Source organism: Apus apus, chromosome 4 (genome assembly GCF_020740795.1).
Source record: "Apus apus isolate bApuApu2 chromosome 4, bApuApu2.pri.cur, whole genome shotgun sequence".
Taxonomy (NCBI): Eukaryota; Metazoa; Chordata; class Aves; order Apodiformes; family Apodidae; genus Apus; species Apus apus.
Window position 1 is genome coordinate 8,504,906 of NC_067285.1, and position 17,116 is coordinate 8,522,021.

At 39.8% G+C, this 17,116-nt stretch overlaps 1 protein-coding gene across 12 annotated transcripts in view; it reads left to right on the forward strand.

The window, feature by feature from the left end:
- The window catches only part of ABLIM1 (actin binding LIM protein 1), a 209,437-nt gene that overhangs the window by 98,042 nt on the left and 94,279 nt on the right, over positions 1-17,116 (forward strand). For all 12 annotated transcript variants that reach the window (XM_051618225.1, XM_051618224.1, XM_051618222.1 and 9 more), the window contains one exon: positions 6,264-6,398. Coding sequence is in view for 8 of the 12 variants with exons in the window: in XM_051618222.1 (XP_051474182.1) it covers positions 6,264-6,398 (135 nt within the window). In the remaining 4 variants the exon portion in view is untranslated. Of the gene's footprint in view, positions 1-6,263; positions 6,399-17,116 lie in introns of those variants that run through there.

The following is a 17,116-nucleotide window of genomic DNA, read 5'->3' on the forward strand; positions in this document are numbered from 1 at the left end:
ACGTAGCCAGCAAAAATAAATGTAAGACAAATTGGCACACTGTAGGAGTAATACAGATACATTTACAGGAGGGAGTTTAAATGATTCTCTAGATATGATCTGAGTGGTGATAGTATGAGCAAGCTACAGTTTTGGATTTTGCCTCAGGCTTTTTCATACATGTGTAGGCATGCAGCTCACTAGGATCTCTTTATGGGAGTGCCTCCTTCCAGGGTGCCCTGGAAATCTCAAAGATCCCTGTATGATACCTGTAGTTTATGACTGCAGTAACTTCTTTATCTGTTCCTGACAGCTGGGAGGTTTGATTTCAGTCTCAGTCACTGTTTGGTCACCTTTGCTGATAGGATTCTTACAGATTTAAGGTTCACAAACAGAGGCTGCAGATAAGCAAAATGACACTGCCTTTTTCATCCCTTCTATTTAATAGCTATTTCAGTAACTCCTCCAAGGCTCCACTGTGCTGGGCTTTCATGGAGGAGGAATTCCTCAGAGAGTGTGCAGGCTATAGACAGACAGGCTTTACAAACCAGAGGTTACAGACATTCACCTCTGTGAGAAACAGAAAGGACAGGAGGAAACTCTCCTCTCTTTACAAAGAAAGCATGGAGAAGTGATAAGCCACATCTGGTTTTTGAACTTGGTTCTCTGGTGTGTCTCTAGCATCTTTCATCCCAGAACAGCTTTTTTCACAGCTTGTCATCCTGTGCACAGTGCCTACCTGTCTATCTCTGGCCTGTTCTGAGCAAGTGGCTGCCCAGCCAGAGTTACAGGGCAGCCACTTGACCGCATCAGAGGTGGAAGGAATTTTGATTCTAAAAACCTGCAAGTTTGAACTTCAAATCTTGTAAATTAATTTTAGAAATGGTATCCAAAGCCATATCAGGTACTACAGAGAGAGAAGGGAGAGCACACTGCTGCCTGTAGGAAGATTTGGTTGCATTTAGTACCCTGGCAATCTCCAGCATGGTTATCTTACTTTAATTCCTGGAACCAGAAAGGTTTGAGGAAGTATAAAGACTAGCAAAAAAAAAAAAAATAGGTGATAGTTTCATGCCATTACGTTTTTGCTCTTTTTCCATCTTGATAGTTCAGTTTTCAGCCAAGAACTCATAGCAGCAAATTGAAAGATAGCATTTCAGAGCATGCTGTCTGTATTAGGCCACTCTTTAAGCTAAAAAGGACACAGCTGTGAAATCCTGAGAGTCCCCTTGCCTGTTCTGCTATGGGCACAACATGTTCTCAGTGCTATGCAAAATTGTCAGAGGTTGCAGAGCTAGAAGTCATAGAAATTATATATCCTATCATGAAGTTAGATGTTACACCTGCTACAATATTATTAGAGTCGGCTGAGCCTAACTCACAATTTTATTTGTGAAGGTAGGCAAGCAAATATGAAAACTACAAAAATTCACTTTTAAGAAAAAAGCCCATATCCCCCTATGTTTAAATTCAGAGAAAGCAGCTTTTTACTTCAGTTTAAGTAGAACTGAACCCAGCCTATTTTGCTGTGATCTCTGCTTTGCAGCATATGCATAGCAAGGCATTTCCCAGAAGCTTCTTTCTGACTTCCAATAAAAAGATGAAGTATTCTGTGGCTTGCAGCAGAGACATGGAGTCTTGCCAGCAGGAATCTGCAGCTAAGAGTCACTTAGACTGATTCTTTCGTTTCGTAACAGTTCTGTTTTAAGGTAGAGAATCATCAATACAGGAGGCTGCAATATTTATTTTTCTTATTTTCTTTCATTCAGCAACAATTGTTCTTCAGGTAGTCACTGTAATTTCCATTTCAGAAGGGTTTGGTATGAGAACTGAGGTCCTTTTTCTGGCTGATGCAGCAAAATAATTGCTATTAAGCCTTTGTACAATGATCTGCTCTATGTAAAGAAGCACTGACAGGACAGTTTTGAACTGTGCACAGCAAATTTTTTCCTGAATTTTGGTCAGAAAGTGACTTAAGTTTCTCACGTGAACATTGAATTGTTACTGACCTTTTCTATATTCTTTTTCTTTTTCTTTTTTTTTTTTCTTTGAAGATCTGGGATTATTTTGAGATGTTTTGATAAAATGCATTAATGAGTACTCTCAAGCTGGTAGAGTTGCTTTGAATTTATATCCATATAGTGCAATTGCAAAATGTAATGAAATCAACCTTGATTCACAAGGAGTGTAAGGAATTACAAAAATCATGGTGTGTTTATGGATGGATGTTAACACAAAGCAATTTTCCAATGGCAAAGACTGTCTTCCTCATAGAAGAGGTTGACATTGATTTCACCCCCCAAAAAACAATGTAATCAAGACTTCCCAGTTATCCCAGCCAGTGTACATGTTACTTTGGGTAAATCTGATATTTAATGGGACATTGATTTGTCTTATTGGAAGCCAAATGAGCTTAAGAAAGGATTAATTATTCACATAAGCTGGTTTTATAAGCAAGCATGGAAGTCTCAACCTAGTCTTGAAAAGTTCTGTTTATATCTCATAATGCATCTTTACATATCTCATGTATGTTCATTAACAACAACAAAAAAATGTCTTCAGGCAGTGCTCAAAAGAACTGGAAGTTAAAACTGCTATAAAGTAACCTGAAATTTTTGACAAGTTTTACTGATAATCCCTTGTAATTAGTCTCTGTAAAATTGTAAACACTGTGACAACTTGCACTTTTACAGGTACTGCAGGTTTCATAGTTAATTTTGGAAAGTGCTGAAGGAATTAAAATAACAAATATTCAAATAAACTGTTGCACCTATTTGATCTCAATGCCTGCTTCCAGCATCCCTTTGTTCAAGTGTAGACGCTGTACTGGTTTAACTATAACCAGTTTAAAAACCAGTTCACTTAGTAGCCTGGGTACTTCTGATGGAAAAATATTTGTTTGACACTAGATCATTGAGTTAGTGTCTACACCTTACTGATTTGAGTGAGAGGAATACATTGTTTAATCTTACACAAAAAGATCCGTGTACCTTATTATACTTGTTTGGCTAAACTGACAAAAAAAAAATCATGTGTTAACTTAATCTGACATGATTTATATGTAGGAAGGTATTGATTCACATCAACATACTGGAACTGGTAAATACTTGTGTTTATATTATACTACCCATGCAATAAGTGTGTGCTTTATTGTATGAAGACAGTTGTGAGCCCCAGTACTGAACCAAAAATGTGTTGCTCTGATAGTGTCTCTTCTTCAGAATACATTGTGCTGATTTGGAAGATAGTTGTAGTGTTACTATATTTGGATTTGAAACTTCATTTAAAGGCATTGCAGTGCCTCAATTTAGTGTTTGTCCACTCATGCACTTTCCAATGAATGCAGCTTCTGCATATAGGGCATATGTGACCATGAGGACTCACTGACTGTCTTAGGTGCTTGAGTGACTCTTTCCATCCCTGTGCCTGGCAACCTTGTCCTCTGTATTTATTCTCACAGTAGGGTGAGGCTAACAGTGCTGTAATACCAGGATTACAGTCAGGGACACTCAAGACACAGAGAAACTAAAACATTCAGATAACCTGAGCTTTAATCAATAAGTTACAGGCTCAGAGACCCAGCTGAACTTCACTGTCTGGCTTCAGTCTGTTAGAGTTAAGGGCATGTTATCTGAAGCCCAGATGTCTGTTGTGGAGCAGGGGTTGGAACCTGGGTTATCCAGATAATAAATTAATGTCCTGTCACTGATTATAGTGAGTGGAACCTGTTAGTGTCTTAGTCATCATACAGAGTTGCCTTATGGCACCATGGCTGCTGATGCCTGAGAATATATCCTCTAGCTTGCAGCTGATGTGCGGAGGGCTGATGCAGACAGAGTCCAAAATATTTACTGTGTCAAGATGTGAAATACAGATGAGATGAACCTAGCGCCTAGCTCAGGGTTTTCAGAACCAAAACAGCTTCCAGTTTACTTGTCCAGTAAGCTGGCTGGATATTTAACATTTGAACATTGAACAGTTAAACAAGCTACTTGTGAAGGTCTATCTCTTTATTTTTTCTTTAATTCACTGTTCTGTCCTTACTGGTAACTCTGCCACTGAGAAGCCTTGCATGTTTTGCATATATCCAAAGAAAAAAGCTTACAAGCAATTCCTTGCAGGAGAGCAGAAGTCAATTATTCAGTCTTGACCTACAAAGCCAAATTGAGGCCAGTAAGACAAACACCATAATTAGCTTCACTTAAGAGATCAGTCTCTAAACTAAAATAGCAACTAGCAGTATTTGTATTCATTTCAATGGTTATAAAAGCATAACTGGAAAGAAGCTGCAACATTTATTACTGTTCTAGTAAAGAAAAAAAAGCTTGTCTTTCAGATAAATACTGGAAGATCTGGATGCTGGCATGCAGAATATGTTAGGGTGTCCTCCACATGAGAGCAAAATGTTGCAGGTACAGATTTCACAAGGCAGCATTTAAGTCCTAGGGAGGACCTAAATCTTTGAACCATTTGCTCATTTGAGCAACTTGAGAAATTCTGTTACATTTTCTTAAGTTGGCATCAGGACCATCTCAGGCTGTCTGGATCTGAGAGGGCATTTTCCTCATAATAATTTAATTTGCTAGCACTTTTTGTTTGTCTCTTATTTTCTTTCTTTCTCATTGCATGAATTACTTGTTTCCTTGGTTACAAGTTGATAGTTAGTCTTGTTTGGAAGAATAATAACTTTCACTCCAGATATGGTCTTGCATTGCAGACTATTAGATGAGGTTCACTTAGGGCAACACATTTGCTGGGGTCTTATTTAAGTGGAGCTGCTAATTGAGATACTGATTGGCATTGTGACCTGTATTCTGTCAACCAGTATGGGCTGAGTAACTCTCAAGTGCAATAGTTGAAATGAGGCTCCCAGAGGAGAAGGTATTCAAGCCTTTGTGCTTGAGTAGAAGAATTCAGCCATTTTCTTTGAAAATTGGGGTGAGGCTGTGTGTAGGGAGGTGAAGAATAAAATGGTAGCTGCCGTATTAGTTTGTCTAGATAGGAATTCCATGCAGGAATTACTGCATTGAGTATTTGTTATTGTCTATTCTTGATGTTGTTATTCCTGTAATCACATATTAGGCTTTTCTATTATTAATCTTATCTTTATATAATGCAGAATGATAGCAGCTTTTCTTCCTAACTTTTATAAAGGAGAGTAATACAGAAGGATGTAATGAAGTGATGGTGCTTTTTCCTTAGGAATTAATTGAGGAAGGGGATTAAACTGGTGCAGTAAATAGGAGCAAGGTATCTGTTATGTTGCTGCATAAGCAGTAACTTGAAACAAGGCATAATGCTGTCTGGGGAGATGTCAGGAATTTATCGGGAAAAGAGCTCCAGAAAACATTGAGATAAAATAATGAAGATGATTCCTAGTGACAGTGATGTAGGTATGTCAGCAGTCTTTGCGGGACAGGAATGGTGGAAAGGCAGAGGTGTGGGCAGAGAGATGTTTTCTCAGAAATGTTCTGATAAGCATCACTGGCTCAAGAACAGTGTTATAAGGACAACTTTCTTCTGCTAGAATGGGATGTGGGAAGGAGCTATGAAGGAACAGAGTTTTATTTGGGAACATTCTGGGTAATACCTTCCACTTCAGACAGTACAACTGAGACTCACTCTTGCTGAAGCTTACATCCATGCATTCTGTTGGGGCTCCAGGCTGCCACAAGACACATCTGAAGAGGAAGGTAAACATTTTTTACAAAAGCCAAATGTGGAGTAATAAAACCTTTAGTAGAAGCAACTATGTTGGCTTATTTTATCTACAGATGTGCTTTCGCTGTGTTAGGTATGTGCTATAGCAAAGAGGAGATGTTTAAAGTTTATATTTAATGTAGTCATTTGCATGCAGAGTCAGGCTGCCTGGTTCATCTGGTTTCCCAAAACATGTTTTGGAGTTGCTTCCTTTTTGCTTGGGTTGTATTCTTTCTTGCATGGAAATAGCCCAGTTCTTGTTGTCTTGTGTGCTCTTTGAATTACACACGTTCATGTTCTTGGGAAGAAAAGCTTAGGCAGTATGAAAGATCCTTGTGACACTGAAACTGTGGAGGGAATTTTTCCTCATCTTTCCGTGGCAGCCTCAGTGGAAAGAGGTTGTAGCTGATGTGAATGGCTTAAACTACTGGTTTATGAAAAGGCTATGTTTAAAAAAAAAAATGATGGTGACTTTTTAGACAATATATTTGTATTGTGATGAAAAATGTCTGAGAACACAGATTGATGTACAGGGAAAAATATTATTTTCATTTGGATTTAAATCATATTGTTTTGTTTTACAGTGGCCCATCCTCAGGAGCCTCACCACCCCTCTGAAAAGCCAGTCATCCACTGCCATAAATGTGGGGAGCCATGTAAAGGTGAAGTACTCCGTGTTCAGGCCAGACACTTTCACATCAAATGCTTCACCTGCAAAGGTAAGACCTTGGTATTAATCTGTTAAACATGAGTCAGTCAATGGAAATATACCTAGAACCAGTGATGACAGGTCATGCTTCCTGCAGTCAGCCAATTACAGGGTATTCTTGTTGCTCAATATGTGAAGGATTTGTGGGTGTGGTGAGTAAAGAATGGGGATGGAATGGCAGAATCAACTTGGACAAGCAGCAAGGTGATCAGGAACAAATGCAGCAAATTCATTATGCAGGCATCTACAATTTAATTGAATTATACGAGACATTTGTGGTTTTTTTGGGAGGGCAGATAAATTTGACACCCCTCAAGAAGTGGTAGAAGACTCAAAATTAACCCATTCTACTCTCAATACTTGTGTGTTCATTCTTTTTCCTTTCTACTGTTCACCGGGTGCAAGCTATGCAATAGATAATTATACCTGAAAGAGATTTTAAAAGAATCTTAGGTCTTTTAATATTATTTCCAATTTTATTTGTTTCATACAGTTCTATGTCAGCAGTCAGTTTCACATATTTAGGCCACAGTTAGACTCTGGCTGCTTTGAATTTTTTTCTGTTTATTTGGGAAACAGTAGAACAACACTAAACTCACAAGATGAAATTATTTATGGAGTGTCACAAAAGATACAAAGAGAAAGTACAGCGCTAGCAGCCACTCAGAAATCCAGTGTAAATGGTTAAGTTGGTTTCAAATGTTGTGTTGTATGTATTTTCTGTTATTTCCATATATGGGGCAAGTATATATTCATACTGCACAGTGTGATGTGGTAAAAAGGAGTATGGCATAAGAATATGTAAGAAAATTTTGGGGTTTGTAGGTTTTTCTGTGTTTTTTTGAGGATTTGGATAAATCTTGATTGTTTTTTTTACCTGTTGATAGCAACCATTGCCTTTCATTAGACATAATTATGAATATTAAGCTCCTTTTAACTTGATATAAGTACCTGCATTCAAAAAAGCCCACCCAAAAGACCCTGATGGATACTGACATCCAAAAGAAATGTGCAGGGAGGTTGCTGAGGAGCATGTCCTGGGGCAAGGGGTGTCTAAGTAACAAATTTTAGGAGGGGTGTGTTCAGTGAGTGAGCAGTGCAGAGAGGCTCGATTCAAAAGGGAAAGGAGCAGGAGAAAAGCAGCTGTGCTGACAGCGTGACCCTCGGAAAAAGCTGAGATGGAACTTTTAAGCCGAGTGGCCAAAAATTTCTCTTTACTTGTTTTTCTTGTGGATAGATTTTGTTTAAGTTCAGGAAATAAGCAGTATGTGTGCTCGTGTACACACCATATACATGTGCGTATCTATACAGACTTGTATGTGTAAGTATATACATATATACACATTTATCTACACACAGGCTGGAGTCCTCCCTTTTGCTGGGCCTTCCATCTGTGGGGCTGGGCCTCCTCCTCCTGCCCTTTGGGCTTCCACCTCTCGCTGGGTCTCTGCTCTCTGGGCTTCTCCTCCTACAAGCTGAGATTCTCTGGGCCTGCCCCTCTATTTGGCATCCCCAGCTCTCCTTTGTGCCTCCCACCCCATATGGACCTTCCTGACTCCCCACCCCTGCGGGGGACGCCTGAGCCTCCCACTGCTTCAGGCCTCCCTGTGTGAGCCTCCCTCCCTTTCTGGCTCCCCCTCGCTTGGTCTCCCATGCTCCTCAGGCTCCCTGACTCTCTGGGCTTTGCCCTTCATGGGCTGGGATTTTCTGGGACTCCCTTTTTTTGGAGCCTCATTTGTGTGAGCCTCCCACTTTCTTTGGGCTTCGCTGACTCCCTCGATTCTCAGCCTGTGTGGGCTTTGAGTCTCCTGGCCTTCCAGTTGTTGGAGACCCTCCAACCATTTTGGGCCACCCCGATTTATTTCAAGCCTCCACTGTGCAATCCCCTCCCCTGCCTTTTTTTAATTTGCTTTTAGTGCTTTCTGGCCTCCCACTCTTTTTGGGCTCTGCCTCCCCTCTCCCCTGCCCAGGGGGCCTCCCTGCTCCCGACTTATTGGTCTTCCAGTGTGAGTGTCTCTCCCCTCTCACTGGGATCCCATTCTCTGTGCCTCTCGCTTCGTTTTGGCCTGGGCCTCAGAAGCTCATGGACCTCCACCGTGTGAGCCTTTGCCATATTCTGCACCTGCCCCTCACTGGGCCTCCGCTCAGAGCCTCGCCCTCAGGTATAAGTACCTCTTTCTTTCTAGATTTGTTTTTATATTTGCCTAAAAGCTGTAAGGAAGCTGTATGCCGGGAAGACGGGTTCCCGCGGAGCTTTGTTCCTGTCAGGAGAGGCCCTATGCCAAACCTGGTTCTGCAAAACGGTTCTAAGGCTTTGGGTTGTGGAGCTTCCTTGGGAATGGGGTAAACCTGCCCACTCCTCAGAGCGAGGGCCTGAGGGACTCTCAGCTACAGCTCATGCCACTGAGCCATCTGTGACCACAAGGGCTCACTGTATTTTTTTTTACAAAAAAAGAGGTTTAATGAAACATTAAATAATTATAAAACAACTCTTTGTACACTCATCACCTTTGATTATGTGTGTTCTGAAGCAGGAGGCAATCCTGATTTCTTCACAGAGTTTTTGCTTAATGGACAACTACAGAGTTGGCTGAATTAAGTAACTCTCTTACTCCAGTATGTAGGATGAAAGGTGAGGATATGGAGAAATATTGAAGCTGGCTGACATCCCTTGGCTATGTCAGAGAAACACAGGTACTCCATGATTGCTTGGCATGCATGTCAGCGGTGGTTGCCACACTGCAGGAGCACAGTGGCTTGAGTCTCCATGCTGCAGCAGCTAGCTCGGGACATGCTCACGTGTCATGTTGTGTGATCAGCTGTCTTCCCTTGTTGTTCAGTGCTGTATACATCTCTGGAATCTTTCTCAGAATAGAGTAAGTGCTTCCTGACAAAGATGGCAAGTAAAACCTCCACCAACAGACGTATTCCCATATCCCCACGATAAGGTGCAGCTAGCTGTAACTCCCTGCCTGTTGAAAACCAAGTGTATACAGCTGGTTTGTTCTGTCTCCCTGGCAAGGCTGGCTAGTTCTATTTGTAGCTCCAGATAAGAGCTGATAAAAAACCAAAAAGCTGAAAATGGTGTGACCTGGCCCCCAGAAGGTGAGCTCTGCTGGCCTGCTGATAGGCAAAGAATCTCAGGCATTCAGCAGCTGACTTGGAGCAGGAGTTAACAGGGGAATGATGGACAGCGGGGTTAAGAGCCATTTAGGAGTGCAGCTCCAGCAGCTTCAGAGCAGTTGTCTTTGGCTGTTTTATAACAAAATCACTCATCTTGTAAGGAGTTATGCTGTTGTGTGTTACAAGTGTGAGTTTAATTGGATTCTGCGTTATCTCCAGTTGTGATAAATATTCTGTTTCACAAGGAGTACACTATTCTTACAATACCGAATTGTTAGTGGGTACCAGTCAATGGAAGGAACATACTGAGAGGAGGAAGGGTTAAATGAGGAGTTGGGAGGGAGAACACACTGGGCTGGAGGCCTCTTTGTTTTCCTTTTTGTCTTTCATGAGCACTAACATTCACAAGAATGAATTAGTAGCTTATAAAGAAGGGAAAACATTTTTTTCTTGTAAGCATCTATGTACATGAATCACACTTTTGGAAAACCTAAGACCATTCATGGCAGTGTCTGTTACATATGTAAAGTGTGTGGGATCAGGCCCTAAATTACGATATTCATGAACAGACATTTTAATATATCAGTTTAAATTGTGGTCTGATACTGTTATGGTTTGACTCAGGATTGGTGATTAAATCAGTGACAACAATGCTCTCGATCCCCTCCCACCCAGGTGGGGAAAAGAGAGAGAAAACAAGGAAAGAGACTTTCTGGATTAAAAACTAAACCAGACAGCTTAAATTAAATACTAATGATAAAAGAACAATGTACAATTATATACAAGTTTGTTCAGAAATGTGCAAAACCCCTCATCACCTCTCCCCTCCTCCAGCAATTCCCACGACATTCTCATGAGCTGTGAGCAGTTCTGAAATGTCCCAGACCCCTTCAGAGAGAGCAGCAGAGCAGAATGAGCTGAGGGGAGAGTTATCAGGGTCAGGAATGCATGGGCCTAGGGATCAACGCTGATGGAGAGCCAGAGTCCTCCCCAGTTGCCAGCCATGAATGGAAGGGCCTTGACTTCTGTGATCCCTGACTTTATATATGGGATGGAATACTTTATTTGGTCAGTTTTGCCATCTGTCTAGTACACTCCTCCCTACAGGAGGGTTGTAGGTATGACTCTTCTGCTCCTTTAGTATCTGAAATAGCAGATGCAACAAGCAGAGCAAAGTGTCCGTGGTCTCTCAGCAGTGGCATAAATGTTCAGACATTATCAGTTCACTAGCTGCAAAAATTGTGTGCTGCTTAAAAGAGAATTCACTGAAGAAAAAAAACAAAAACAACATACAACAGTAAAAAGAAAATTGGCTTAATCCTGGCTCAAATCAGGACAGATATAAATGATAATTTTCTGTCATTGTCAGTTGATTATAGTTCATTTTACCCTATTACATGTACTAGGAGAGGAAACTTTGACGTTAGCAACGTTGCTGTAATAAGACTTTATTATTAAGCCTGTGATTCACTGTCTGGGTTAGAGGGAAAGGCTGGTTCCAATACAGTGTATTGCTTAACAGAACAAGCTTTAAACTCACATAGTAGCAATGTGATGTAGCTTGATTTTGGTACATGTTGAGATAGGTTGGATTATCTTTACTAGGTAATGTAATATTTGTGGTAGGAGTGCTTCAAATAGTAGATGGTATCCCTGTTCTTGATGTTGAATATAAATTGGAATACAGTTCCATATAGTAGCCTAAACTAAAAATAAATAAAAACAAACCCACAGAAAAACCCAAAAAACAAAACGGATCTCATAAATTAGCAGGCCTGCCATGAGAATGTGTAGTGTCCTGAAGTTTTCTGGTCCTCACTGTGTGTCATAAATGTCTGCAGTTTGATTAGGCTATGCCAGGTGGAAATGTTTCACTGCGTATGAAAGTTGTAGATGCTATACAGATATCAGATATCAAAAGACAGTTATCAAGTCATATTCTAGCTGATTATAAGGCAAAACCAAATATTGGCATAGAGGAAGCATTCCATAAATATGAAGTATCCCACAGAGAAAAAACTTAGATTCTGTTAAACACTGTTATAAATTAGCATAAAGCAGATTCTTAATTATGGAACAAATGTACTAACTTGTCTCTTTTAAATTGGATGTCTTTCAAGTTTATTTTAGGAAAGCTTACTTAAATATGTATTTCCAGATTCCTCTGTGGTGTGTTTAGGTTCCAGGCATGGGTCTGTTTCTTTTATGTGATGACTTTTGCAAGGCTACATCATCTGCAGCTCCATGAGCCTGACAGCTAAGGGGGAGGGTTCCTAAGTTTACAATTTGGGATGCTCTGTAATCTTTGACTTTGAACTGGATCTTCTTCCCTTGAAGGACTGTGAAGAAGTTAGGGTCATGTAAGCAGACACCGTATCAACAGGCTGGAATGTGTTTTAAATCAATAGTTCTTTGACCTTTGATCTGTCATCAGATTCCTTCAGTGGTGGCAGGAGGAGGCTGCAAACTGTCTGCTGGGTAGTTAGTGCTATTAATAGTTCAGTGTCAATGGGTGGAAAGTTTAAATATGAGGACATACTTGTAGTAGATACTTAGTGCACTGTGCATTTCCACAAATACTTCAAAACAGAGACTGATCTATGGATATGGTGCCATAACTGGTGGATAGAATGTGCTCCTTCCTGAGCATTGGGAAACTATATGAGGTCCCTTGAAGTTCTGAGTCACTGAACCAAAGAACCTTCATTATACAAAAGCTCTCCAGGCTTGTAATACTCTTTTGAATACACCACGGTTCTGCTTACCAGCTTGTGAACTCCTCTTTTTCAGCTTGGTTATTGAAACAGCCTTTAACATTATTAAGTCTTTTGATTTTTCTCAAGTGTTTGTATTTTCAATTTTTTCCTAAACCCAAACGTCTTGGCTTTCATTTAAGAAAAGAGCATTCCTAGTCAGTATAATATAAAACACTGGAAAACATGAACTTGAAATGCTTTAGTACCAGAACACAAATATAAAGGACAGAAATGTTACAATATCCTGGTTTGGATGGTCAGGACTTCAGGAACCTGACTCAGGATCTTGAAGAATTACAGCTCTGCATGCTTTATCCATGGTAAAAAGTTCTAGGGAAGGGAATGAGGAAGATAAAGTGGAGATCTTAAGAGTGAAAATGAAAGAGATATACTTGTTGCCGAAGAGATTAGTACACAAATCACGTGAAGAAGCAAAAAGTGAGGGAACTGTTATCTCTGTGCACAGTGAGACCTCATGAGGAACAGTGAGACCATGTTTAAGAGCAGCAAATCAAGCCTGAACAGTTTAGAACATGTGGGGAGCAATGGTATTTTGCTGTTCCTGAGAAGCTAACAGAGGTTAAAATTTCTCCTATGTCAGGAAATGGGATGTGAACTCAGACATTCAGGTAGCTTGATATGAAAGCAAACCTCAGCTGCAGCTGTGACAGGAACTGCCATTTCTGTATTTGAATATCATCTGCTGTGTCTTGAAGCCTGTTCTTTGTCTTGCAGTGATTCCTATCAGTTTCAGGTGTGGGCTTGGGAAGTTTGCAGGGTTAATGTCTCATTAATGGCAGTAGCCTTTAAGATGACAATGGCCTGTTTCAGGGGTACAAACAATTTTCAACTATATCCAGTCTCTTGGCAGCAAAAGCCCCCAGTCATCCACAGCACTTGTGGAAAATAGTCTCCATAAGAATTCCTGACGATTCCTTGTTCCTGCTGAAGATGTGCCTTGGGTGAGGTGACTGTGGGCTTTGACAGTAAGGCTCATACTATAGCTGTAGCTCTGCCTCACACTGTTCTTCTGTCATCTGATACTTTCCTGCCCTTCTCTTTGTTGTGAATAGCAGCATCCTATTTTATTTGGGCCTTTTTTTCCAAATTATTTGTTCTATTTTAGTATAAAACACTGAAGTGTTAATTTTTGCTTTAGATGTTGACAGGAAAAAAATCCCAAGCAGTTTCATCCCATTCTAAAGTGGATCCTTTATTTGTTCTTGGGGTTTTAATGCTATTAATGGAAACTGGTTGATACTGATCTTAGTTTAGTTGGGCCTGAGGTCTCTTTCAGTGACCAAATGTTTGACAGGAAATGAAATTAATTGCACTGTTTGGCTAATGTTGATGAATGCTGACGTATGCCATGTCTGATTTTAATGACCTACTACATCTCTTTGAAAACATAGGGTCAGCAGGATGCTTTGCATGTGTTTGATGAGTGGGGCAGAGCATCCTTATGAGACTATGACAAGTTGCTTGTATTTACTTTCAATGTATCCTTAATTTACCTGGCTTGTTTCATAAGTCTATGAATGGGATAGGTTTGTTTTTGTTCTGTTATTAATCCTTGGTTTGCTTATTTATAATCTTTTTGGAGAGATCTCTCATTTAGATAGTTACAGCCAAGCTACCTCAGGCTGAACTTTGACATTTTTTCGCCAATTGCATTTTCTTCAAGGTTCATTTCTCACAGACCCTTGCATAACTTTGATCTTCACCTAGTGCTTAGTTTAATGTGAAAGGTGTTTTAAATGGTTGAATGATCATTGCCATTGTTTGCATCCTGGTGCACAAACCATTGATGTTTCAGTTGAGAAGCTGTCACATCACTGTATTATTTATGCCTGTTGCTTACTGTTGAGCTCAGGTACTAGCTGTTCTCTGTTAGATTTCTGGAAATACTTAAATATATGCATGTCAGGTGCAGGCAGGAAAATTTCCCCTGTGCAGTATTGCTTGAATCTCCAGTGTTACTGAGAAAACCAAAGAAAGCTGACCTAGTAGGGCTAAAAGCAGTGTCATGGTGTTGATTGTGGGGGTTGATGAGTTTAAAATTCTGAACCCATCTGAAACTCAGTCAGCACTAGTGGTTTCAGCTGAGTGAATCCTTGCCTTAAATGCTTAGGGGTTTCATTCAAGGTCCCCATGAGAAATTATAGTGGAACTGAGTAGTCATGCAGGCAGGATATTTGAAATGGAGGCTCAAGTTTTTTCAAGGGAAGAGACAGGACTGGCTGGAAGCTTAGAGGATGCTTCTCATACATGGAGGGGAGAAATGCAGTTACTTGCTCAGGGGGTAATTTAGCTGCTAAACTCCAGCGGATGAGTAGATAATTAAGCAGATTTTAATATCACCTGTATTTGCTCCATGTATGTAAAGCTCTTTTGACTTCCCAGAGTTGTTTCTAAAGTCAATCTGTTGAAATGAGAAGAGACTCCAAAACCACTGGGAATGCTGGTCACAGTTCCGAACAGCTTAGATCAAAATGCATCTCTTATCAGTGTATGGCAAAGAAAAACATCTCCAGTGACAGCAGTGTGACAATTATCAGAATCTCTGTTACAGTTTTTGCAAAAAGCTGTATGAAATTTCTTAATGGTGCCTTGTAATTTTTCTGCAGTGCTAGAGCTGCAGCATGACTTCTGAGATTTACCATTCTATGTGGTCTTCTGATGACACTTGGATGTACACTTGTTCTTTAAATGAATTAAGGAACTGGAGGTTATGTCATCAATAACAGTGTTGATAAGTGGAATAAAACAAATGCAGAGAAAGACTTAGTTCATTCGAAATGTGGAAACTTTAAACTTTAATAAGAACATGAACCTTGCTTTCATCAATACAGGATTTGTTAAGGTCTCTGTTAGGCAAAAAAAACACCCAGATTTTTCCTGGGTATTTGTTTAGATGTAGATAATAAACTGAAATACTGCCAAATTCCTTTCTACCTTTAAACAAGAAATCCATTATGTCCAAAGAAATAAATGTTGTATGAATATTTTCCTGCTTGAGAACAGCACCATTATTCTATGAAGCTTAGAAATACGAGAAAGAAATAAAACCCCAACAGGAAATTGAATTTGCACCTTATTTAATGCATGGAGAAAAAGCAGATCATTAGACTTTTCTTAATGAATAGCATTCACTTGTGCAAACTGAGAGCCTACACTCATAGAGTCTGCTTGTGTGGTTTTATTTCTTCAGTGTTGGAAGAATTCTTACGTAACATCGCCATGCAGTTATTTTACCTGAAGGCCTGGTTTTTTAGCTCTCCCTCACAATAACCCTATGGAAATCCTACAGAATGCTCAGTAGGATCAAATTCTACTTCCATTCACTTTGAAACAATCTGATTTCTTAATTTTCATAATATCTGTGTTCTGGGTTATTCTGTTCACAAAGATAGGCAGGATCATCTGCTGGGCATATGAAATCTGTTGATATACATACTCTGAGAAAAAGACTGAGATACCCCAAAGTTATATTTTTTTATTTAAAGAAAAATGCAGGCTTTTTAATATTATTTATTTATTTTATCTCTATGCTTGTGGTACCTCAGGGAATAGAATGCTCCCGACTGTCTCCTGTTTCAGAAGGGAACTTCTGGTCATGCAAAAAAGAATTTATTCCATGCTATCAAGCAAGAAGGGTCTTGGGAAATTACTGCTCTCCAATAGAGCTATTTCCATGTGATGGATGTTTACAGAACACTTCTCACTTTTGCCTTTTCAAGCATGGTTTGTGCCTCACTATTGGCTCCGGCTCCACTAATTAGTTCTTTCAAAATTGTTTTTCCCGTCAGCATAGGAAAAAACAAAATAATGTAATTTGACTTTTCTTATTAATTATAATTTTTTATTCCTTTTTTCTTTGATGACATATTTGTATCAGAGCAGTTCTCTAGATCACAGTATTGGGATTTGTTGTATGTATGGAGTGATCACAGCTGGTTGCTCTTCATTGCTTCTGCTGTTTGTAGCATGAACAACACTGGGCAGATAGTCTTTGTTTTTAATAAAAGCAATCACAACTGGTCCATCTTTTTCTGTGGTATTTCTCCAATGGCTATAAAAATGTGTGCTAAAGCAGTATGTTTCAGATTGAGGGGATTTGTTGTCAGAAGCATGACTTCTGCACAGTTGCAAAAAGAAAAAAAAATGTTTAAATCCCTTCCAGTTTTTACACCACATTGTTCACCAAGTGTGGATAGAGTCATGTTCATCCTTTCTGATTTGATCTCTGACTCAAAGTGAAAGCAGCCTGCTGGAACAGCATTTTTGCAACTATGGATGTTGACAGTTGGGGTGACCCTTGTTTCGCCCATGTAGCTTAAAGCTGTGATTAGTGATGGGAACATGTGCTAAATTGTCTGCAAAAATTCATTGTAATGTGGGGTTGCCAGGACTGGTCTTTAATTCTTGCAGATTGGTCTGTGCTTCCTGCTGTGAGTACGACAAAGATGATGAGTCTGCTGGTGGTTCACATCATGAGCAGTTCTGCCGGTGTCTGAATTCATGACTTGGCAGTTTGAAAGAACTCAGTCTGAGTTATTGACAAAAAGAATAAGAGATAGGGTGGAAAACAGTCTTCATACAGAAAAGGACAAGAGAGGGAGCTTCTTTATAATAATAGTAATCTGTATGATATAGACTTCTGAGAGCTTTCAGCTTGAAGCTGAAATATATATAGTTTTGGATGGTAAAGCTACAAGCTAAATTACAAACTGAAGGAGATTAGGAAGAAACTTCTGCATAGACATGAGTACTCCACAGCTCTTTATGAAACTTAGCAGCTTCTGAAACATCTAGTACTGACCATGCCATGGCAGTACTCCAGTTCATA